This window comes from Erpetoichthys calabaricus, chromosome 12 (genome assembly GCF_900747795.2).
Source record: "Erpetoichthys calabaricus chromosome 12, fErpCal1.3, whole genome shotgun sequence".
NCBI classification, from domain to species: Eukaryota; Metazoa; Chordata; class Cladistia; order Polypteriformes; family Polypteridae; genus Erpetoichthys; species Erpetoichthys calabaricus.
The window spans coordinates 145,374,323-145,400,687 of NC_041405.2; the positions used below are offsets into that span (position 1 = coordinate 145,374,323).

The 26,365-nt window shown below is 39.7% G+C and overlaps 1 protein-coding gene across 1 annotated transcript in view; it reads left to right on the plus strand.

The window, feature by feature from the left end:
* The window catches only part of yju2 (YJU2 splicing factor homolog), a 41,724-nt gene continuing 15,359 nt past the window's right edge, over positions 1-26,365 (plus strand). The window contains exons 1-7 of the mRNA XM_028816485.2: positions 1-126; positions 246-346; positions 14,728-14,872; positions 20,150-20,284; positions 20,391-20,572; positions 20,755-20,875; positions 20,959-21,091. Coding sequence (XP_028672318.1) covers positions 103-126; positions 246-346; positions 14,728-14,872; positions 20,150-20,284; positions 20,391-20,572; positions 20,755-20,875; positions 20,959-21,091 — 841 coding nt within the window. The 5' untranslated portion in view covers positions 1-102. The remainder of the gene's footprint in view (positions 127-245; positions 347-14,727; positions 14,873-20,149; positions 20,285-20,390; positions 20,573-20,754; positions 20,876-20,958; positions 21,092-26,365) is intronic.

Genomic DNA, 26,365 nt, shown 5'->3' on the forward strand with positions numbered 1-26,365 from the left:
TTTAATGTGAGCAAATCAGCGTTATCTGTTAGAGTGACGAACTGACGCTGGACCAATTACAGAGCGGCGCTTTCAGTCGGGTTTTCTAAGAGCTCATCCAACATGTCGGAGAGGAAGGTTTTAAATGTGAGTACCGTGACAAAGTTTTCTGTCATAAATTCCTTGCAGAAAATGTATAATGGTGTGGAAGGAAGAGAAGACAGGCGACTCTCCTGTAACTCATCTTTATTTTTTTTCATCGGCAGAAATACTATCCGCCGGACTTCGATCCTTCGAAGATCCCAAAGCTTCGTCTTTCTAAAGATCGGCAGTATGTTGTCCGGTTGATGGCACCTTTTAACATGAGGTAAGAGTAACCCCACTGTGCTCAACGAGACGGTAATGCAAGTACAGTTCAATAATGCACCTTGAACGTGACTCATTTAAATATAAAGGTGCTTCAACATAGGTGGCTTTGTTAACTAGAAATGGACCAAGAACCAGCTTTAGTTCACATGCAAGTGATGATGCCCTGCAGGTACAGGTTTGCCTGAAATTTCTGTGTTTTTAATTACAAAAAATCATATAGTTATATACAGTACCGGTCAAAAGGTTTAGAACAGCTCAGTTTTTTCAGTTTGTTCTCAGCTTAATGTTTTTATTTTGTTCCATGTCTTGATTTCAGGACATAGTAATAATGGCAAAGATAAATAATAAGTCATGTAATCATTAAGTGTACGAAATTTTATTCAAAGTTTTGAGTCATCAAAGTAGTCACCTTTTGCTGATATAACAGCCAAACTGTGGTATTCCTTTTGATTTAGAATGCCAGTCACTCTGCAACTCACCAACTCCAGCAATAAGCCCCCAGATCACCACACTTCCTCCTCCATGTTTGACAGTTGGTGTCACACACTAAGGGACTATCCTTTCACCAACTCAATTGTGTACAAAGATTTCAAATTCAGTCCATAAGACTTTTTCCCAGTCTGCAGTAGTCCACAGCCGGTATTTCAATGTCCTATTTTATCCTTTAAGGAATGTCTTTCTTACTGCCACTCACCCTGTCAAACCTGCAGCACCTAACCCAGACTTTAAATGTAAACCTCTGGCAGATTATTGCTTACTTTTTTACTATTTTAGGTCATTCATTGCATTTTTGAAGACAAACTGGAAAAATTCAGGTGTTGTAAAACTTTTGACCAGTAGGGTATATGTTTATTTAAAACCTAGGCAATTTAAAGTCAATCTTTAAAATTAGAATTTTTTTTGATTTTATTTTTTTAATAATGTCAACCTCACCAGGGGAATGACCCCTGGTTTGAAAACTATTGGCTTAGACCGCAAGGTGTGTCTGTTAATGAGATTATACCTTTAAAAAGTAATCATTTATGTTAACACATTAACTTTGACAGTTCTGCTGTAAACATTATTCTGCGTTGTACTTTCCAGGGTATATAAGGTGTTATACACAGTAGAGAAGAGAAAGAAGGCAGGACTATTTCTACCTGCTTTTATCGGGTTTTTTTTGTAAATTTCATGGATGTAATTAAATTAAATCAACTTGACCATTTTAGGGGTGCATGAAATTGGTGCCTTTTCAAAGGAACACAGGATGTGCGGTGTAAACCAGCACTGGATAGGACACCAGTCCATCATAGGTCACACAACAACAGCAACATTTATTTCTATAGCACATTTTCATACAAAGAACATAGCTCAAAGTGCTTTACATAAATGTCAAAGAAAAAAACAAAACAAATTAGAAATAGATAAGAATTAATAATGACACTAGCCAACCCGCGGCATAGCATACGCCGCATAATTATGTACTGATGGGTGAACACTTCCTGAAAGACACAGTTGTCCAAATGGGGTGGGTTTGAGGATACAACTGTAGGTAAATGAAAAGATGAATGAAAAGATGGAACTCTGGAGAGGGCAACATACAATTGTCCGTGACTGACAATTGGAGGACCGCCGTCGCACGCTCATTCAGCGATTCACATCCGCGACAAACAAACTGTTTTACACGCTGCATACAGTGATTCACATCCACGATAAACATGATTTTTCTTAGATGGTCCTATCGCGTCCACCCTCGCACTCGAAGCATACACACTGCCTGGTCATTTGCCCGCTCGCAAGAGCAACTCACAGAGACCTGCCCACCAACTGTAAGACCATGGGACACCCCTCGCAAACTGTTTTACATGCTGCATACAACGATACACATTGAAGCATACACACTGCCTGGTCATGTGCCCGCTCGCAAGAGCAACTCACGGAGACCCGCCCACCAACTGTTTTACATGCCGCATACAGCGAGATTCACATCTGCGACAAACCTGCTTCTTCAGAGATGGTCCTGCCGCGTCCACCCTCGTTCTTGAAGCATACACACTGCCTGGTCATGTGCCCGCTCGCAAGAGCAACTCACAGAGACCCGCCCACCAACTCTAAGACCATGGTGTGTAAAACGGTCCGCGATGGTGGACGCGGTCGTGCGTCGTAACCGAAAAGAATAATGAAAAGTCAACATGGCTCAGAGGTGCATGTGGAGTGTATCAAAGATGAACGCGAATGATGCCCTGTTTTGTGAGTTGCTGCGTCTGAGTTGGTGGGCGTGGCTCTGCGAGTTGTCGTCGTATCCAATGGTCTTAGAGTTGGTGGGCGTGGCTCCGTCCTGCGTGCTCCATAGGTGTCTTGCTCGTTGGCGGCTTAGTGAATTATATATATAGATACCGAAGATAGTAGATAAGAATTAATCAGTACACACTTACTTAAAGCAAATATACAAGTGATTGAAAAAAATGGAATCCTTAAATCTGTAATGGTAGTTTTCAGGTGGCTGTGGTGGAGACAAAAAATTTTTTTAAGAAGGGTCCTTTGCCTTAGAAAGAAAATAACAAAATCTGCAGGGCACTCTGCGTAACATAAATGTTTTTTTTTTTAAGCTTCGTCCTAGAAGGTTCAGTACAGCGAGACTCATCAACAGTTGGAGTTATTTGCGCAGTACTTTGATTAGGTGATTGTGGCACTTTGGAAAAGAAAGCAGAGAAGAGTATTGATTAATTACTGTTGTAAATCCAAGAGTATATGTATCTATGTATGTAAATTCTAATAAAGCAGAACTAAATACAGCAAAAAAGAGAGATCATAAAAGTTTTTTTTTTTGTTTGTTTTTTTTTTAAGATAAATGTTCTATGTTATAAGCCTGGCATATCTCTATTGGTAAAGTATTCCAGAGTTTTGGTGAATAGCGGCAGAATACCATCTCACCACAACTTTTATACTTTGCTATGAGAATAATTAGCAACCCACTATTCGAAGATCTAAGGTTATGACGGGGAAAGTAGGGAGTATGATTACTTATAGCTTTATATGGCATTATTAATATTTTAAGATCGATTCTAAAGGAGACAGGTAACCAATGAAATAACACTAAAACCGGAGAGATGTGCTCAGGTTTTCTGTTGCTGTTTTAAGATTCTTGCTGCTGCATTCTAAATAACTGCAACCAATTATTAGGTAGTCCTGTTAGGAGTGCATTCCAGTAATTTCCCCGAAAGTAAGACCTACTCCAAAAATAAGCCCTAGCATGATTTTCAGGCTGCTCTGTAATATAAACCCTACCCCAAAAGTAAGCCCTAGTCAAGATCGTCAGCTGAAAAGTAAGGCGCCTAAGGCCAGGTTTATACTTCACGCGATGTGACACGTGTGCCCGAAACATCCATTAAATTCCGAGGACACCTTGCCACAATATCTCTGAAAAGGATGTTTAATGATTACATCCATCAATTCAGGGATGCGCCCATTTCAGCAACATCGGCGCAAGACAGAAATCTCTGGACAGGGCATCAGCTCATCGCAAGGTGAACACAAGCACACACGTACACTGGCGTCATTGTAGCTTCACCAAATCCCCAAACCTTAATGTTTTTGGATGGAAAGCTGAGCCCACTGTGGAAACCCACCAGGAAAACATGCAAACTCCTGGCAGGGATCACAAGGGACACGACTCCCTGCGAGACAGTAGCGCTACCACTCTGCCACCATGCCACCCCATATGTGTAACTATTAGCAGTATTCATTACTTAAACAAAGTTAACGATTTATCTGTAAAATGTAACATACATATTTTAATGCATTTCATTATGAAAGTGATATCAAGTATAAATCTAAGAATTCTAAATGTGCAGAGAACTGGAATATTATAAATTTAATGTGTTCTGTGTGGTGAGCTATTGCTGCTTGTTCTGCTGTCAGGTCAGGATGAAGCCCCAGAAGCGCATATCGATTTAACAACTGGGTCGGTTTTAAGATGACGTTTGCGACAGTCTATATTAATGACCAAGTAAACTACGGGATTAAAGAGGACATTTCAAGTTTAAAGCTGAAATTTCCACTTTAATCACAAAATAAACATTTTCATTATGTCCTTATTTTTTTTTTCTCTGTGGCTCAAATACGCCGCCGTACATTCTGATGACGGCACAGAAGATGGTATGTGAGACTTTTTTAAAATGTATCGTGTCATTACTTTGGGGAATATGCGACGCTTGAATATAAAAGCATCACGAATGCATTTGTATGTCCGCATTTTGCTTCACCACATCGACCATTCTTCAAACATCGAAGCAGGCACGTCGATCCTGGAGGATCCTAAAAGCGGCTGGAGTAGCAAGAAATTCAGGCTGGAATTCAGGGTTTGAATGTGGAGAGTTATGACAATATTCCAGGAGAAGATGACATGACTGTATTTGGATAAATGTATATTGTTGTACATGAATAAATATAAGATATCCCCCCGAAAATAAGCCCTAGTGCATCTTTTGGAGCAAAAATTAATATAAGACCCTGTCTTATTTTCAGGGAAACACGGTGGTTCACTATTTAAAAAAAAAAAAAATGTGAAATTTCTCAGAATCTTGCAATTTTATACCTTGTAAGACGCACACAACTATAATCACTCCTGTAGGGCCAATTCTGTTCCCTGATGAGAAAAATAAAAATAATCATAGAAATGCAAGATTTCAGCGTTGTAGCTGTCAGTGGGTATGTTTTGAACTTTAATCTTGTGTTCATGTTTTCATCTCGGAACATTGCTTCTATATACAGCAAAAACAGCACAGTTTTGATTTCACTTTCCCAATACTTATTGAACACACTATGTATTTATGTGTGTGTATGTATAATGTATATGTGTTGATATGTATCCCCTGAACATGCTGTTTTGGAATGATGCTTTCTTCATTCATGTGTTATGGTTTTTGGTGCTTTCACTTGTGACATTTCATCTTCCTTCTTCACTGCATTCAGATGAATTTATGGTCAGATTTTTGAGAGAAGCCTGATGCTCTTTTTGATTTGTTACTTGGTCTGCAAAAAAGCACGTAATTCTAAACATTTGTTCGTGAAAATGAAGAGCAAAGTCAAGCATGTTAAAGGTATATATTGCATCCCCCCAGTTGCGTTTTTTTTTTTTTTTTAAATATTGTATATCATTGACTAATGTGAAAGGGCATTGTTACGTCAATACTCAGTGAATTTGGGTAGCAGTGTTTTCTCCAAACTCTCTGACTCTGAGCTCTGTTCTTTAGTCTGTTCATCTGAAATTTCCAACTAGCAAACTCCGATTTGCCATCTGTTTAATAGTATGTGAATCCATCTGGTGGTCTGGACGTTGTGAATTTGAGTACACTTGTGTCACTGTCATGTTCATATTAGTGTGTCTTTTGTGAGATGGGACCTTATCCATTTGAAATTAGCCAAACTGTGACCATAAAGAGGTATATTTGACTGAACTTCCAGTTGAGCGAACGCTGGTGGGACTGGTTTCCACTGCTCGCCGTTAACTTTTTAACTTTTTTACAATTGGCTTACGATCTAATAGACTAAGCAGCTGTTTTGATTTGGGCAGACGTATTCTTTGAGTATTATTTTTCAGTCATTTATAGTTAGAGTGATGAGTTATTGCTCAACTGATGACTTACTTCACATTTTAGTGTTGCTGTGTATGGACTATTCTCAGCCTAACCCTGTTTTGAAACTTACCTGGCTCTGTTCTCCGGGCATCTGAGTTGTCTGCGCCCTTGCTTACAATGTGGACCGGTAGGATATTTATTTGGTTGTGTTTGTTTGGTCCCTCCTGTTGTTTGCTGTCCAACCTGTGATGGGCCTGCTTCAGTACTCAGCTGCTGAGCTCCTCCGACTGCGCCTCCGCTGACTGGGCTGTATCTCCACCCAGACATTGTATTCCTGCCCCGTTGGACATACATCCACCATGGGTCCCGCTGGAGTCTCCAGGCTGACACTTCGAAAATAATAAATTCCATCTGGTCCAATTTTCAACATCCTCCACACTTCGGTCTGTTGAACATCCACTCACTTACGAGCAAGGGGCATCTCATCCAGAATCTGCTCACTGATTGTAAGTTTAACCTTTTCTGTCTAACCAAGGCATGGCAACAACCTCATGACTTTTCTCAACTTAACAAATCTACTCCCCCGGGGTTTGTTTACATCTGTCAACCCCGTACTTCATTTGAATATCACCCACCTACTCACCTATTTTCCTCTTTTCAGCTTCCTACTTTCTCAGAAATCTCGGATCTCGTCTGTAAATCTAAGCCATCCACCTGTCAACTGGATCCCCTTCCCGCAGTTCTGGTTAAAGCCTGCCTCCCCTCAATGGTCCCTCTTATTTCTGCTATAATTCACTCCTCTCTCACCAGTGGAACTATTACTTCATCTTTTAAAACCGCTCCAATAACCCCAATTCTGAGAGATCCTGGTGCCAATCTGACTAATTTCAGTAATTTTCATCCTGTTTCTAATTTACCCTTCATTTCCAAAATTCTTGAAACAATACTGGCTATTCTACTTCATTCTCATTTATCTCAAAATAATCTGTATGAACAGTTCCAGTCTGGTTTTCTCACCTTCCACAGTACAGAAACGGCACTTATCAAAATTACTAACAACCTCCTTATGGCACCTGATTCTGGTTTAAGTACTATTCTCATCCTTCTTGATCTGAGTGTGGCCTTTGACACTATTTGTCACACTACTCTTCTCAATAGATTATCTTTCGATTGGCATTGCCCACACTCCACTAGATTGGTTCAGATCCTATCTCTCAGGCCATGCTCAGTTTGTTTAGCTTAAAACTTTCGCATCCCAACCCACCTCTGTTACTTCAGGTGGGCTCTGTCCTGGACCCCTCCTTTTTCATTATTTACCTCCTTCACCTTGGCAATGTCTTTCGTAAATATAACATTAGCTTCCACTGTTACACTGATGACACCCAGCTCTACCTCACTAGCAAACCTACTTCTTCCTTTCCACCTTCCTCGCTTATTAATTATATAGCAGAAATTAAATCCTGGTTTTCTTCCAATTTTCTTAAATAGTGACAAAACTGAGGTTTTCCTCATTGGTACAAAATCAGCATTATCCAAAACTGATCATTTTTCATTTGTTATTGATAATTCCTTTGTTTCCCCTTCACCACTGGTTAAGAATCTGTGTGTCATCCTTGACAGTACTCTCTATCTTTTCAGTCTCACATCAATAACATCTCCCGGTCTGCATATTTCCACCTGCGTAACATGAATCGTATTCTCCCCACACCACTGCTCTCCTTGTTCATAGCCATGTCACCTCTCGTCTGGATTATTGTAATTCCCTTTTCTTTGGTCTTTCTCGCAAATCTCTTTATAAGCTTCAACTGGTCCAGAATTCAGCTGCCCGCATAATTACTAGAACCCCCTCTATTCACCATATCACTCCCGTTTTGCAGCAGCTTCATTGGCTTCCGGTTAAGTAACACATTGAATTCAAAATTCTTCTTATAACTTTAAGGCTATCCACAACCTTGCCCCTCCATATCTGTCTGACCTCCTCCATGTTGCAATTCCCTCCCGTACCCTTAGATTCTCTTCCTCCATCCACTTGACTATCCCCTTTGTCCGTCTTACCACCATGGGGAGCGGGACGGTCAGTTGTTCTGCTCCCCAGCTCTGAAATTCACTAGACAGATAGATACTTTATTAATCCCAAGGGGAAATTCACATACTCCAGCAGCAACATACTGATACAAAAACAATATTAAATTAAAGAGTAATAAAAATGCAGGTAAAAAAAAGACAATAACTTTGAATGATGTTAACATTTACCCCCCACCGGGTGGAATTGAAGAGTCGCATAGTTTGGGGGAAGAATGATCTCCTCAGTCTGTCAGTGGAGCAGGACGGTGACAGCAGTCTGTCACTGAAGCTGCTCCTCTGTCTGGAGATGATCCTGTTCAGTGGATTCTCCATAATTGATAGGAGCCTGCTCAGTGCCCGTTGCTCTGCCACAGATGTCAAACTGTCCAGCTGTGTGCCTACAATAGAGCCTGCCTCACCAGTTTGTCCAGGCGTCCTCCTTCTTAATACTGCCTCCCCAGCACAAAACGGCGTAGAAGAGGGCACTCGCCACAACCATCTGATAGAACATCTGCGGCATCTTATTGCAGATGTTGAAGGATGCCAGTCTTCTAAGGAAGTATAGTCACTACCATCTGAGCTTAGAAATTTTGACTCAATCCCACATTTCAAATCTAAACTTAAAACTCATCTGTTTAAGACTGCTTTTTCTCTTTGACTACAATTGCTCTGTCTGATTTAAAATTTTGTATTTTTAGTTGTGTTTATAATTTGTGTTTTATTCTGTTGTTCAGTGTCCTTAAGTGTTTAGAAAGGCACCTAAAAAAAAAACAAAAAAAAAAACGTATTATTATTATTATTACACATGGTCAGTGTCAATTTTTAGGTACACTGGGGCATTCAGATGAATCTCTCTTACTATTAAATGTCTTTGTGTGTCAAGAAGCCATTCCTTGCACTATCACTATTAGTGTGTATGATTGCCTCAGGAAGAATGAATCCATTTATTCTATTCACACCAAATTCTGATCCTACCATCTGCATGTTGCAGCAGATGTCAAGATTTGTTGGACTAGGTAACATTTTTTGTTTTGGTTTAATTTTTAGTTATGTATTTTGATTAATATAGCCCCATTGTCTCTCCATCATCTTGTTTTTAACTGACTGGTGCCCTGATGTGGAAATTCTTAAATTTGAATTATTTTGCTCAAAAAAACAAGGATGAGCTGAATTTATACGACTTTCATTACAGGCATTGCAATCATCTTTCTTGTACATTTTTCTTTTATTTTACTAGTTTGCGTTTAATTGGTTTACAACTTAATGGTAGAAGAAAATAAGTCAAGTGCATTCCAAAGTGCCACAGAATCTGTTTAAATTAATTTATATCCTGGGAATGGATGGACAACATAGGGCTTAGCCTTACAGAATTAGTTTACAGCTTGAGAAAAGAAGGAGTGCATAGGTATTTAAAAGATCAAAGACTTTGATCAGAGTCATTCGTCATCAGGACAAGATAGCCAATCAAATGTGTGCAATGTCACATGTCCCCAGACCCCACGTGTGCGTTTTAACGCAATTATGGCTTGTCTGAATGACAACCATACATTTATGCCATGCATACATTTTCCAACTTGTTTTAATTTGGAAACCAAACTGCAGACAATAGTCTCAATTATTGACTGACAGCTCATTTACAAATAATAGTAAAGTAAAGGCTCATCTCCCAAAGTGTCCCCCAGTTGGAGTGCATGCCAATGGCCCAAATCATCTTTATACTATAGCAGAAATTCATGAGAGAAAATTGTACATCGTTCTCAAACCCGTCTAATCCAGCTCAGGATTTCAGAGGCATCTTTTTTTTTTCTTTTTTTTTTTTATATACAGTATAAATAACAACAACAACAACATTTATTTCTATAGCACATTTTCATACAAATAATGTAGCTCAAAGTGCTTTACATGGTGAAGAAAAAGAAAAAAGACAAAATAAATAATTAAAATTTGGGAACACTAACATAGAATAAAAGTAAGGTCCAATGGCCAGGGAGGACAGAAAAAACAAAAAAAAAAACTCCAGACGGCTGGAGAAAAAAATAAAATCTGCAGGGGTTCCAGGCCACGAGACCACCCAGTCCCCTCCAGGCATTCTACCTAACATAAATGACCTCAATCAGTCCTCATTGTATTCAGGGTTCTCATAGAAGTATTTGATGATGATGGTCATGTGTACTTCTGGCCTTTAACACTAGAATTACCAGAGCCTACGAAAAAACTCGTAAATCCATCCCACCTTAAATCGCGTCTTAGATCCGTTTGCACCTCTCCGCCAGAGTCCTTTGTCATCTGAATGTGCTGATAAACAAAAGCTTACTAGCAGCCAGCTATTCCATACCCCCACCGACTTAGAACGAATTTCTCCTAGCACATGGCTTGCCTTGATTTGATTATGTGGGATTGAAGTGGAGTTTTATAGTGGAAATAATATAGTGTTATTTGGAATACACGCATTTCATGTGTGTTCTGTTCCGTTCAGTAGTCTGTGCAAACACATTTTTAAAACAGAAACGTTTTTTCATATTCTAATAGTAAATGACAAAATGTAGGCATAAACTATATAACGTATGAAGCCTGAAGTCCATATATCAAAGAAACACTTTCACAAAAGGTACAAATAAGAGAACACATGCGCTTTTAAAAAAAGCCGCGTTACCATGCCACATTCACACTCTTACTACAACCGCCGCGGTGGCGTAATGGTATCAGTTCCTGACTGGGAAACAGAGGGTGGCGAGTTCGATCCCGCACGGCTCCACTTCGAGAAATGAACTGCTCTTTTTCTTACAATTTTAGAATAACAACATAAATTTGATTTCAGTCTGTAACAGCCGGTGTAACTTATGATACTGGTAAAGGTTAGCTTTTTTTTTTTTTTTAATTCACTTTTCATTCTCGCAGTCGCATTCAGAATCAATCCATACAACCCCATCTGACATAAAGACGCGCTATAGGTCTGCAGTGTACCACGATGCATACTACCGCCCCCCCCCCCACTGTCACTTGAAATCAGCAGTTCTTAGCTGCTTATCAATCCATACAACCCCATCTGACACAGCTGTTTTCACATAAATAAAAGTGTACTTTTATTCAAGACTATAACCGAAGAATAAAGAAAGCAAGTTACAGTTGGTGGTTGATACGACAGCTTGCGTGGTGCAATGCTAAGAACTGCTGATTTCAAGTGACGGTGAGATACGAAGAAGGCAGCTTCGCCAGCGTTTGTGTGTCAGAACCCTTTTGGGGGGGGGGGGGGCGGGGGGGCGGTAGTATGCATCGTGGTACACTGCAGACCTATAGCGCGTCTTTATGTCAGATGGGGTTGTATGGATTGATTCTGAATGCGACTGCGAGAATGAAAAGTGAATTAAAAAAAAAAAAAAAAAAGCTAACCTTTACCAGTATCATAAGTTACACCGGCTGTTACAGACTGAAATCAAATTTATGTTGTTATTCTAAAATTGTAAGAAAAAGAGCAGTTCATTTCTCGAAGTGGAGCCGTGCGGGATCGAACTCGCCACCCTCTGTTTCCCAGTCAGGAACTGATACCATTACGCCACCGCGGCGGTTGTAGTAAGAGTGTGAATGTGGCATGCTAACGCGGCTTTTTTTAAAAGCACACGTGTTCTCTTATTTGTACCTTTTGTGAAAGTGTTTCTTTGATATATGGACTTCAGGCTTCATACGTTATATAGTTTATGCCTACATTTTGTCATTTACTATTAGAATATGAAAAACGTTTCTGTTTTAAAAATGTGTTTGCACAGACTACTGAACGGAACAGAACACAAATGAAATGCGTGTATTCCAAATAACACTATATTATTTCCACTATAAAACTCCACTTCAATCCCACATAATCAAATCAAGGCAAGCCATGTGCTAGGAGAAATTCGTTCTAAGTCGGTGGGGGGATGGAATAGCTGGCTGCTAGTAGCTTTTGTTTATCAGCACATTCAGATGACAAAGGACTCTGGCGGAGAGGTGCAAACGGATCTAAGACGCGATTTAAGGTTTTTTCGTAGGCTCTGGTAATTCTAGTGTTAATCCATCAATGTAAGGACATTACGGTGCTTTGATTAGGTGGTGGTGGCGCAGATCGCCACCACAGAAAACCGGAAAAAGAACAGAAGAGAAAGTAGGGGTTACTACGGATTTTAGAGCCCCCATGAATAATAATGATAAATCCTGATGCTCTGTATATTCAATTAATTAACTAAGATGAAGCTATGAGAAAGCCATGTTAAGTAATGTGTTTTCAGCAGTGTTTTAAAGTGCTCTACCGTATTAGCCTCGCAAATTCCTATTGGCAAGCTTTTCCAGATTTTAGGTGCATAACACCAGAAGGTCGCCTCACCACTTCTTTTAAGTTTAGCTCTTGGAATTCTAAGCAGACACTCATTTGAAGATCTAAGGTTACGATTTGGAGTGTAAAGTGTAAGACATTCCGAAATATAAGATGGAACGAGATTATTTAAGGCTTTGTAAACCATCAGCAGTATTTTAAAGTCAATTCTAAATGACACAGGTAACCAATGTAGTGACATCAAAACTGGGGTGATGTGCTCGGATTTTAATTTCCAAGTTAAGCTTCTAGCAGCTGCATTCTGCACTCGTTGCAATCGATTGATGTCTTTTTTTGGGTAGTCCTGAGAGGAGAGCGTTACAGTAATCTAGTCAACTGAAAACAAAATCGTGAACTAATTTTTCAGCATCTTGCAATGTTATAAGAGGTCTAACTTTTGCTATATTTTTTAAGTGAAAATAAGACATTGTCATCCATCATTGTAATGCATTGTATGGTTTTGGAAGGCAAAAACCAACCCAGCACCTACGGGTGCAAGAGAAGTAACCACTTTGGATGGTCCATTGCAGTCACTAGTTGTGCACACTTCCACCCTCACACTGGGTGAATCTGAAAGCAGCAGTTGATATAACCTGCATGTCTTTAGGTATGTGGGAGGAAAACCCATGTTCACCTGGGTAGAACATGCCAACTCCACACAGACAAAGACTGGGCAAAGGATTGGAGCAGCATATTTTCTCAATACAAGAACTACATAAGGTGTTATTTAGTGGAATTAGAATGCCACTGTGCTGTGTTGGGAAGCATAGCATCCTCACAGGAGTAAATCAGTACTTCATTTGGAATGGCTCCTAGATTACATTGTCATGTTATTTTGCTCACTTGCTCATAGTCCAAAGATAAGTTATTTCAATATTCAGTTACTGTGTGTGTGCCTTAACCTAATCTGTGCAACATGCCAGCAGCTATCATCCTACTGTGTTGTTTTAAGGAGAATCGTAAAACAGAAGTGACATGCATCTTGATGTCAAGCAAAGAAATTTTTGTGACAGGTGGAGTTTGATATACAAGATACAGCAACATTGGGACAAGGAGGCTTTGGGTGACTTGGAACAAGTGAGGAATTAAACTACAAATAAGTTGTAAAAAAGTCAAAAGGAATTTGTTGGAACACAAAGTCAATTAATATCAACAAGGGAACCAGAAAAGACGGAGCAAAGAACAACAAAAAAAAAACACTAGCATCAAACTATGAGAAGTGGATAAGTATTTTTTTTAATGAGTGCACTGTTTTCTCTATATGCCATCACTGCAGCTGATGAAAGGGAATGTCGCCAATTGCCATAAACCTGTCGGTGCATGATAAGTGCCAGGCTGGGCGGCATGGTGGCACAGTGGGTAGCGCTGCTGCCTCGCAGTTGGGAGATCTGGGGACCTGGGTTCGATTCCCGGGTCCTCCCTGCGTGGAGTTTGCATGTTCTCCCCGTGTCTGTGTGGGTTTCCTCCCACATTCCAAAGACATGCAGGTTAGGTGGATTGGCGATTCTAAATTGGCCCTAGTGTGTGCTTGGTTTGTGGGTGTGTTTGTGTGTGTCCTGCGGTGGGTTGGCACCCTTCCCAGGATTGTTTCCTGCCTTGTGCCCTGTGTTGGCTGGGATTGGCTCCAGCAGACCCCCCGTGACCCTGTGTTCGGATTCAGCGGGTTGGAAAATGGATGGATGGATGTTTGTTAAGTTTTCAGGCCTGCTAAGGATAGTTGTTTGAATACTGCTCTAGCTTTAATAATTTTCTTTTTTTTCTTTTATTGATTTTATTGTAATCACACAACATTCCATACAAATAGGTCAATTTTTACAAAAATAGGATTGAAAACAAATCAACCCCCACCCCTGAGAAAGAGAGCATGGCCAGCAGAGTAAAACTTTAAGCTAGTGGAAATAAGTAAATAGATGAATTTATAAGTGAATAAAGATAAATGGAGAAGAAAAAGAAATGGAAAGAGAACCTGCTTCCTCAGTGCTTTAGAAGCTTATTCTAAAATGTTATTAATTAGGTCCTGCCAGGTTTTCTGCACAGATCCTCTAAGTGAGAATTAGATTTTTTCCAATTTCAAATAGTATTTCACATCAGTTACCCATTGACTTAAAAGAGGAGAGTTAGGATTCTTCCAGTTGAGCAAGGTAAGTCAACATGCCAATAGTGTAGTAAAGGCCATTACAGTTTGCTTGTCCTTCTCCCACCAAAAATAGCTGTTAGTGGGTTAGGAGGGATTGTGACACTAAGGCTGTCTGACAGGCATTTAAAAATTTTGGTCCAGAATGATGTTAATTTGGTGCAGACCTGTCGGTGCATGATAAGTGCCAGGCTTTTTGTTAAGTTTTCAGGCCTGCTAAGGATTGTTGTTTGAATACTCCTCTGGCTTTAATAATTTTCTGATTCCATTTTGTCATGCAGGTGCAAGACTTGTGGCGAGTACATATACAAGGGGAAAAAGTTCAATGCACGTAAGGAGACTGTGCAGAATGAGCTTTACATGGGACTGCCTATTTTCCGTTTTTACATTAAGTGCACACGGTGTTTGGCTGAGATCACCTTCAAGGTACGTTCCTTGTGATGGTGGATTTCTTTTAATTTACCCCTCCACAGGTGTTGGCTTATTGCTCTCGCGTTGCTATGTTGTGATTCTGACTTGCAGAAACTGTCCAAATATGACTGTACTATGCTTAGTAAAGCAAGATTGGATGTTGCTATTTGTATATGTGGGTTTAAATTTTACCCTGTGCACTGCAGAGTGGGTTTTGCGTGGTCCTTCTTTGCCTGCAGGGATTTTCTGGGTACTGCTACGGCACAGATGAGCATTTTAGGTTAATTAATGACTGCAAAAATTGACCTGATATTGGTGTGAGTGGGTGTGTGAATGTTCCCTGAAAGTCACTGACAACCTGTCAAGGTTTGGTTTCTCATTTCTTCCCAGTGCTGGCATGATAGCAGCTCTGTGTACCTTTTAAACTGGATATTCAAGTTAAAGAATAAATGGATCAATTTGCTTTTTTAGGAAAGGGTGGTCTGCTGTGCAAGGTGAATGTCAGGGGTGAATACCACATGTGAAAATAAAATTGGGCAACCCACTAGTGCTGGGTGATATGGAAAACGAAATCACAACAATGTTCATTGTATTGATCAATCTCAATATTTATCACAATTTAGAACTTCATATTACTGTTTCAGTTTTTAAATACTACGCAAACAGAAAAAACAATTTGCACATTATATTTTAAAATATTATTCATTATCAACAAATATGCACACATTCATGGAGTTGGCATGTTCTCTCCAAGTCTGCATCAGATTTTTCTTCCTTTCTTCCATCTACTTAGGTTAGATTAGCTACTGATTTCAGATTCACCGTGTGAGGGTAGATGTGTGCATGATTGGTTACTGCAGTGGACTACGGGGTGTAGGTAGTACGTCTGTGAGAGGCAGACCAACAGACATGTTTTAAAATACATTTATTCACTTACTGATTGCAAGGTGCAGTTTGTGTCCGAAGTGCTGCAGGCAAGGCCATTATTTCAGCAATGCAGCCTTGGCAATATTAGTTTTGCTGTCAGTTGTTATACAGACTAGCTGCTCTTCCCTAAGCCCCCAGAATGACAGGGTGTCCTCATGCACCATTGGGATGGTTTCTGCCTTTTGATCCCCCAGAAAATAAATAAATACGCAGTTTGTAATCATTTGCTATGTAATTTCCATTCTGTGTCTATGTAGTGCATAGTAAGAGTTATACATGGCTCCAGTGTCCAACTCAACCGTAAATCTGTGGTAGTGACAGAAAGTATCTTGCCTCTTTCAATGCAGCCTCCAGCTTGCCCGACATTCCTCGTAAAGCTGCGGCAGCTCAGTGTAGAAAAATATTTTCTGCCAGGAAGTCGATACCACAAGTTGAGGACTTTCAGAAGTTTTCTAAAGTCTTCTTTTACAATCTCCTTGTGTCATGTTCTTCACTATGATGTAGGTGTCTGCATTTATAATGTTCTGATGGCTTTTTGACTCGTAAGTTGTAGGAAGTCATGGCTGCAAACATCAACACAATAGACTGCTTTCTAGGTAGAGCACCACTGCATGAGTGATTGCCAACAACATCACCTGAGCAGTCTTTCTGTCAATCTTAATATTCAAAAGAGGGTGGCGCAGTGGTAGTGCTGCTGCCTCACAGTAAGGAGACCTTGGGTTTGCTTCCTGGGTCCTCCCTGTGTGGAGTTTGCATGTTCTTCCCCTGTCTGCGTGGGTTTCCTCTGGTTGCTCTGGTTTCCTCCCACAGTCCAAAGACATGCAGGTTAGGTGCATTGGTAATCCTAAATTGTCCCTAGTGTGGGTGGGCGTGCCCTGCGGTGGGCTGGCACCCTGCCTGGGATTTGTTCCTGCCTTGCGTCCTGTGTTGGCTGGGATTTGCTCCAGTAGACCCCCTTGACCATGTGTTAGAATATAGGGGGCTGGAAAATGACTGACTGACTGGTATCAAAAGATAGTGGTGGAAAAGATTTGTTTTTTTACCATTCTTTGTAGGTACTTGGCTGTAGCATTTCTTGCATACTTATCTGTGTTTTGTCTGATTTGCGATAACCAAGACATTTCCAAACATTTATTGATGTACTCCCTTACTTTAGTATTGCCTCTTTGTGAGCAGCTAACACATTTTCTTCAGTTGCTAGATGATACAATATAATTATTTTTGTACAGTACACCCCCAAAATTCGCAGGGGTTATGTTCCTAGGGCACCCGCGAATTGTGAAAAACTGCGAATTTTGGATGTGGTTAAAAAAAAATGCCTATTTTTATAGTTTAAACCCTAAATATGCCCCCAAAACACTTTAATTTAATTTCAAACTCAGTTTAATACATTACCTAAAAAAAAGGAATGTAAAGGTAAACCTGTATACTGTACTGCTATGTCTCCCGCAGTGCTAGAATGTAAAATACAGATGTTACTGCTATATGTACAGTACTGTAGTTCATGCAAGTGTGTTTTCATTGCCAGAAGCCTTAGAAGGTGCAGGGCGTTTTGGCGGCATCTTTAACCCTTAAACTGACACAATGCATCCCTGGACGACAAATACTTTTTTGCTGCACTTTAAGTAAACATCACAATTCACAAAGAAAGTGAAATTTTAATAGAACACATTTTTTCATGTAAAGAGCATCACAATTACTGCAACACTGATCATTTTACACACTGCTAATGAACTGTAAAAACTGTTTAAAAAAAACTACTGGAACAACATGTACAAGGTGTAACTGACACCATGGATGAAATTAAGTAAATCACCGAGCCAACTGCGCTTGAACTGGCAGAGCGCAAGCACACAGAGGTAAACGCTGGCACTGGCCGGCTAGTGCAGTGGCTCAATCCCAGGGACAGTGAGGCTGTAGGGTGTCGCGCTTGGGTCACAGAATTGCACAGAAACACAGGAGATTGTAGAGACAGGAACTTTATTCAAACACTTCAAACAAACATGTCTCTTTCAGAAGTAAAACAAGCTCAGTATGCAGTTAGTTATCAATTTAAAAGAAAAGGCAAACATCATAGGGGAGCACAACGGGAGTGGGACCTGCAACAGGAGCAGAGGATGTCTAAGGGAGGAGAGAGAAACAAAGCAATCAGCCAAAAAGGACAGGTGCTGTTCAGGCTTTTAAGTATGCGTAGCGTCACACAAGACACATATATCACACAACAGAGCAGCCACAAGTAAGTCCAGTAAGTAAGGGAGCAATGTGAAAGTAGTCTATCAGTATTTTTTAAGAGGGATTTTTTGAGGAGCTTCCGTGTCTTCTAGATAGATAGATACTTTATTAATCCCGATGGGAAATTCACATTCTTCAGCAGCAGCATACTGATACAATAAATAATATTAAATTAAAGAATGATAATTCTAGGGGTGCGTTCAGCCCCCCTGCTCACAAGAGGCTGACAGTGGTCATGAGCTGGCTGCTGAACGAATGTATGGCACTTCCTGATCAGCTCCTGCGTGCTCACAAATGGCACTGGGAAACGACTATAGCTGCTTGTGGCGGTTTAAGGGTTAAGAGGAACAAAACGGAAAACACAAGAACACTCAGCTGGAGATACATCACAGTCAATCAGCAGCAAGGAGAAATGAATAACGCTGTAGCGGTCCGGTGCCGCTAAGATTCACACCATCGAGAAGGCGGTGATTTATTTATTTTTATGGGGGAGATTCCAGGGATGCACCCAGTCTTGGCCCAACCTGCATGCACACACAGAGACAAAAACAAAGCAAACCGGTAATCAAACAGCAAATAAAGAATGTAATGAAAACAAATGATATAAATTAAAACAACGATACCACCCCTGTTCCCCTTACAGCAATTACACATTAAATACAACAAAACACCAACAAAACACACACAGTAAATCATGAAAAACGGCAACAGATGAAATGTAATGATGAAAATAGATAGTCCAGAGATCTGCACGTTGAATGGGAATGTAAAGATAGTCCTACCGCTAGTTCCTGAAATGGTGAAGATGGGTGGACGGGTTCAGGAGTGCTTCTTTCTTTGCAGGATGGCCATGAATCCACTTACAGTCCTCATGTACACAGGCAGACGGCAGACAATCCAGACGCCAAACATGAAACGATCCAGGACAAAACGAATAAGTACAGGTAACCCAACAGAAGGCAGCCAGAGAGACAGGAACTTGTAACACAAATTGCAAAAACTTTTTTTTTTTTGCTTTTGGTCACTGGCCCCCTTTTTAAAAGCCGCGTTGACATCCTTTGACCCCAACAGCCCCAGCACCCTCAGCAGAAGACCAATCGGAGCCACTGCTGGGAGTTGCATTTTCAAATTCTATTGGCTACTATCACCATCCCAAGCCGCGTTTCCTCTACAGTTGCTTCCTGTTCTCTCTACAGTACAGTATTGCCACGAAAAAAGCCATAAAAATTGCAGAGGATATTTGCGGTTTCTGCTAACAATTATTGGATAGGTTATAAGGAAAAATCAGTGAGTGACTGAGGCTGCGAACTCTGAACCACGACTTCGCGGGGATCTACTGTATAGCCCAAAATCACACAAGAAGTGCCACAATGGGCTTTGACGGACCCCCTGCCTTGACTCTCTAAAAAGTCAAGGAAAATCTCCCAAAATAATCCCTTGTGAGGGGGCTGTGAACTGGAAGAAACCTTGAAAAAAGGCAGTTCAGACAGAGACCCCTATCCAGGTAGGCTAGGCGTGCAGTGGGTGTCAAAAAGAAGGGGGCCAAGACAATAAAATACACAGAACAGAACACAAGTAATTCTCAATACAGTATAACAGTAAAATAAAAAATATTACAAGTACAGAGCAGAATTTAACAGAAGATGATATCACATAATATGATTTTTGCTCGCCATTTCTATATAAACTCCCACCCACATTGTTAATAATTATAGCATGTCTATTTCATGGGTGCAGTGCGATTGGCTACTCTTCTAGTATTTCTCCAAGCCTATGCGCTCCATAGTCATGATTATCGGAAAAAATACTTTTCATGAAAAAAAATCAAGATCATTTTATTGCTGAGCATAACAGCCCACTGTATTCTGCATTTAATGCATCCTGGGTTGCTGGAATACTGCAACATACACTATTTAAAAGGAAGGGAGATCATGTTCTGCAACATTTAAACTTTTGCATACTTGTTGTATTCTAAGCGGAGTCCTTCTGACACTGTGGTCTATGAAGAGTCTGTATAATATCAAAATGCACCTTTCAATACATCTTTCAAATTTGAAAGGTTTGGTGTTGTTGAGAAGCAGAATAAATGAAGATCCAGCGACAAGGAGTGTAACAGTAATTTCTTTCTTACAGACGGACCCAGAGAATACAGACTACGCTATGGAGCATGGAGCCACACGCAACTTTCAGGCAGAGAAGCTTATTGAGGAAGAAGAGAAGAAGATTCAGCGTGAGAGGGAGGAGGAGGAGCTTAACAATCCCATGAAGGTAGGCTGCTTTGCTTATGAGCACTTTTCATGTGCCTTATATTTATTAAAGTCTGTAAATTTCCTGTATTTACCTACTTTCACCAAAAACCACTTTTAACCCACAGGTTCTGGAGAATCGGACAAAGGATTCTAAACTGGAGATGGAAGTACTGGAAAACCTTCAAGAGCTGAAGGAGCTTAATCAGAGGCAGGCTGTGGTTGACTTTGAAAAGCTGCTGCAGCAACATCAAGAAAGAGAGGAGGAGGAGAGGAAAAGGGAGCGGGACGAGGATGATGCAGAGATGAAGTGAGTATACTGAGAACAAGCAAATGAGGATTAGATAAAGAGTAGAGGAAGCAAAATACGATAAAGTTGGGGACAAAATATGACAGGAACAGAATAGGGTTGTGGGTATGTAGGATGAGGTAATGATACTGTTTTAGTTTAATTGTTTTTTAATAAGTATGCATGTGATATTCTGTGTTTAGGGCAATGCTGAGTGCATCAAAGGTGAAGCGGTTACAGGATTCAGACTCGGATTCTGAAGAGGATTGTCATAGGCCTTCTGCAATCCCTGCGTCTGAGAAGCCAACTGATATCCTGAGTGAGGTAAGACAAAGCTTCCCAGTTGATTCTTTGTCTACTGCCCAGGCTCCACCTAGCTGTTACTTACATTTCCTCTTTTCATACAGGTGAACAACTGCAACAGAAACTTGACAAATAGCAAGAGCTGGGAGTGCAGTGTGGGAAAGCTGAGTGGCTCGTCACTGGCCACGATGGTGGTCAGAAAAAAGACTGCAGAGGGTGCTTCTCAATTATGCAAAGGTAATGAAGGGTACCATCTTTCTAATGTCATTCAGAGCTAAAGTGACTGCTGCTTTTCAATGCACCCAAGCTTATAATCAGACCTTTCTTTGGATCTTGAACTCCAAGTTTAATTAATTTAATCAGTTAATAGTTTCTATACTTAGAACTTTATTTGTCTCCAAGGGAAGTTCAGGATTTTTACAGAAGCTCATTAACTCATTAACAGCCCTGTAGACCATACTGTATTCTTTGTTACGTAGTATTGCCTAATCTTAATTTTATATTTTCTTTTTTCTTTAATCATCTTGTATAGCACTTTGAGATACATCATGTATATGAAAATGTGCCATAGAAATAAATGTTGTTGTTGGCTAACTAGAAAGACTACAGTATGCAAGCTTTCAAGGCAACTCAGGCCCCTTCTTCGGCAAGATTTAATATGAGACTGGAATTCCCTGTGCTTATAGACGCCAGGACAGATACAGCATTGGAAAACCTTTAAGTGAGACCTCTTGGATGTAAAAAAAAATCATAGAGAAAAAAAAGAATAGATTGATAAATTAATTTTTTACATCCAAAAGGTCTCACTTAAAGGTTTTCCAATGCTGTATCTGTTCTGGCATCTATAAGCACAGGGAATTCCAGTCTCTGCCTGAAGAAGGGGCCTGAGTTGCCTTGAAATCTTGCATATTGTAATATTTCTAGTTAGCCAATAAAAAGTGTCATCTTACTCGAGTTCTCACCACATCCATAATGGCTAACAAGGTACAACACCTTAGTATTACAGTAAAAAGTATTTAAAAGGGCATGCAATCGTTAGACAAAAAGTCGTACTGCTAAATTTAAGCCTAAGCCCTTACTCTGAGTACATGCAGTAGGCAGCAAGCAGTTTGTTTCAGCAAAAATTTCAGTCCAAAGTGAGAATGAGTTACAATTTAAAAAAAAAAAGCTTTTTGTAGAAACCACTAGCTACTGTGGCCCTCCAAGAATGACACTAAGTACCCCTGAAATGCAGAAACTATTACAGCCTGTCCCCACCAATATATTTTTCAACATGTGTGATGCAGAATATTCGAGATGGTGTCTCAGTTTACGAGAATCTTGCCCCTGAAAATTATTTTACTGACAGGTTTCAATTAAATATCTTACAGATGCACTGCTGTGTCTGAGGCAGTGTGCAGGCCATTCTCCACTGCGTGTCATCGCTGCAGTCCGTTTACCTGTGGTGTGAAGTATGCATCAAACAAGCATTTACCATGTCTGAAGATATTTTTCTCCACCATTTGGATGTCTACTCAGGTGCCAAACAAGTGCTCTTGTTGGTCAGCTGCTAAAAGGAGAAAGCAAAAGAATATTACTTTGGCAATGAAAATGAATACTGTGTAAATACAGTCTGGTATTTCATTCTCAGTATTTAAGGGTTTCTAGCTGGCAAACACACTTTAGAGAGTCCATAGAAAAATGTAATGCATGCTTTTTGGGCTAATATTGGCACCTTGACCAGTCTTTACACCTAATGCTGGGAGCATAAGTTTCAATCCCCTATGACTCTGAATTGCATTAAATCCATTTGAGAATGTTATTATCGATGTATTACAAGGATTGACTGTATACAAGAATATATAGGATAGGAGATTCAATGAATCCAAGGCCTGGAAAAGAAATGAGTGTTCCTGCCCTAATGAATACGGTTTTGGATTGTATAGCTTGAGGGGTGAAGTTTTGTTGTAGTCCTGTGCCAGTTTTAGAAATGTGTTGGCATCTGTTCTATACCTGTGAAGTGTCTTATGATGAAGTTAACTCATTTTTAGAAGTATTGGGTTTGTTTGGTTGAATAGAAATGGAGATACTGTATATGTGCAGTTTATGTTGCAGTGAGATGCATTTTCCAGCAGATGGCACATGCATGCCTCTTTTCCCCTGTTTTCACTGGCAGGGCATCTCAGAGGGAGACTTGTTAATTTGTTTGCAGCAGAAATGTACAAACATAAAGCATTTTTCCACAGATACAAGAAATGATATCTATTAATAATATCAAAACATGCACATTAAGGGCTCTTACAGATAAGAATATTGAATTATAACAGAACGCTATAAAGACTTGGAGTTCATCAAGTCTCCTGCTATCACTAGAATCTTCAATATTTCCATATACTACTGGGAATAAAAGAGCTCTTCAATCTATTACACTATATCAACATTTTCACTGTAGATTTTATAGTAACTTACTGGCAGCAGAGTTAGTTACAGTTTCTAGAAAATTATAATTAAAAAATAAAACATCACGGGACAATGTGCTGGCAAATCTACTAAAAAAGTTTACAATGATTTACTTAGAATTGGTAGAACAAGACTAAAAATAAGAACAAATATATACAATGTCTGCAGAAAAATAACCCACATTTTCCTCAACATTAAGATCATTATTGTCGCAGAATGCAGGAAAGGTCGTCTTTCTTCAGAAATGACTCGGTAGACCTGTAGATTACAAGGTTTTGATTACATTCACAAGAAAAACATTTAAAAACGTGACCTTTTTTAGACTGCTCTGTGACTCTGTTGGTTTGTAACTGCCTGTTGGTGTGGTCCGCTTTCCCATTCACTGGCCCCAGTTATGCCCCTTTACTGCTGTTTGTGTGCCAACGTTTTCCTCATTGTCCTTTTTAAAGTTATTACTGCTTTCAACCATTCTATGAAAAGTAAATTTAGTGTTCCATAATGTTGATTTAGCAACTAGTCTAAATGTCTTAACAAAGATGAGACACACAGAGGAATACAAATAGCTACAATGATTGTTATTAGAGAACACATTTTATAGGACTTTCTGTGTGTAAAAGTAATGGAAGCAGAACAAAAATCAGTTCTAATGTTTTTGGTTCAGAAAATCTCTCTTGGATCAGTAGCGTATTGCTTCTCAGTGCCAGAGTTTATGGCTAAAGTCCGGTCTGGGTGGAGTTTTTTAATATTCTTCTTGTGCTTGCATGAGTTTCTTTCCACAATCCAAAGATATGGGTGTCAGGTGAATTGCAGATGGTAAACTGTCTCTGTGTGTGTTTGTGTGTCCTGTTATGAGTTTTCCAAGTTGTCCCCTGCACAGCACCCTATGATCCCAGAGATTACTAAATTACTGTGACCCTGAGAAACAGGGTTTAGTGCATTTGAAGTGTGTGTATGTTTGTGTACGCATCACTATTTTCAACAAAACAAGCTTAGAAAATGCTATATTTTTTCCACTGTTTTTTGTAGAGAATTGGAAAAACAGTAAGAACTCAAACGACATCAGTTAACAAGTATGAAAGGAAAAGAATACACTAAAAACAGACAAGTTAGTACAGTTACATTTTCCACCTGGACATCAGTAGCAATCTTCAAAAAATGGCATTCACTCACTCTAAGTGAAACTTGTTCATGTTAAAGTTTTAGAGTTGACAATGAGGGTCTTGTTTTTGCTATACTTTGCTTTACTGAAACAATGCTTAACAACCGTAAACTGCAAGTTTTCTGAAAAGAAGACCCCACAGGTGGATTAAGGGATGCCGACTTTTTTTGGACCACTCTTCCCGATAGCTTGCTGAAAACCATCCCATGGCAGGCTTTGGAACCTTTTTCAGGAACACCTATATGCAAAAGTCAAACAAATATGAAATCAAATAAATCCCCCAAAAAAATTGTAAAATTAGAGATAAAATGTTTTTGCTTACAAATGCTGTCTTTATAATTTCTTAAACAAATTTTGTTTTATGCACTTCAACCATGCCATTACGAACAAGTCTTTGGATAAGAAAAACAAGTTCTATCAGAATAGCATAACACAGAATATGCTGAACCAAACAAAAGCAAGAAAATTGAATAGTTTTGACACCCCTTAAAAGAATAAAAATATTGATTTTTTTTTTTTTTTTTTTGGGTAACTTTGTAGAAATTCAACAGTTAATGCTGCTGAAATTGGGTGAACTTTGACCCTCACACACCACTTGGCTCTCAAGGCTCACCTTCCACGTCTGTGCTGTCATTAGTGTGTTACCTGAAACAGATCATACACCTTTATTTTTGTATTTTACACTGTGCGTATTAATCAGGACCCATACAATACAATACAATACAATTTTATTTTTACAAAGACCAAAATCACACAAGAAGTGCCGCAATGGGCTTTAACAGGCCCTACCTCTTGACAGCCCCCCAGCCTTGACTCTCTAAGAAGACAAGGAAAAACTCCCAAAAAAAACCCTTGTAGGGAAAAAACTGGAAGAAACATTGGGAAAGGCAGTTAAAAAAAAGACCCCTTTCCAGGTAGGATGGGCATGCAGTGAGTGTCAAAAAGAAGGGGGGTCAATACAATGCAATAAAATGGAAAAAAGCATAAACTGTTTGTCATGATCACAGTTAGGTTTTATTCACATTTAAAGTATGGTTAGTATGTTTTAATTTGAACAATATTGAATTGAATCATTGGTTAAGTAATTCTTTTATAAAATGTCCACTGCACTATTCAATGAATGGTAGGTACATACCAAGAACAATCAGTCTTGGAGTTTCTGGCAGGCTGAGTAGCAGGAACCTGCTATACAGAAACTACTTTAGGGTGCATTATTATGACAAATAACAAATAGGCCTACAGTACTGTGTGGCACTGAAACACGTACCATAACCTTTAGTTACATCAGCATGGATGAAAAGTGCACCACTCTTCTTAAAGTATGACATTATCAGCATTATGACATAGGGGGCCAATGCACCTTCTTCACCTTTTGGAGAGGATGGTCTTTACATCATTTGTTGCATTGGCTCTGAAATACTTTTTCCTGGAAAGACAGTTCCAGTCTAGACAAAATTGGAACATCTGTCAATAATTGAAAGTGCCTGTAAAGTCAATTTTGGACAAACAAATGTGACCACCTTTTCTTAAGTTCTGATATGGAGGGAGCAGGTGTGACATTGAGCGCTGAATAACATAGGTGACCTTCATCAGATTAGCCACCATTCCCCTGTTTGCCCCAGATATTCCCTCACGTAAGTAAAGACTTGTCATCTCTTGGTGTTTTTCTTCCAGGCTTTCTTGATTTCCACCTAATGGAAGATCAGTGGGCTGCCACCTGATGCAGCCATAGCTGTCCTTTGGTCCTCATGCCACTAGATTTTTCCCTTCAGTATAACTGCTCTTTCTTCCTTTTCTTTGACTTGCCAATGTGTTATTCCTGTTTAAGTGTTTGATGATGGTCTTAGGTAGTGGTTATTCCTCACTTCTTTCCCAGCTTATTTCTGTTTCCCCAATGCAAAACCTTTAGGGTG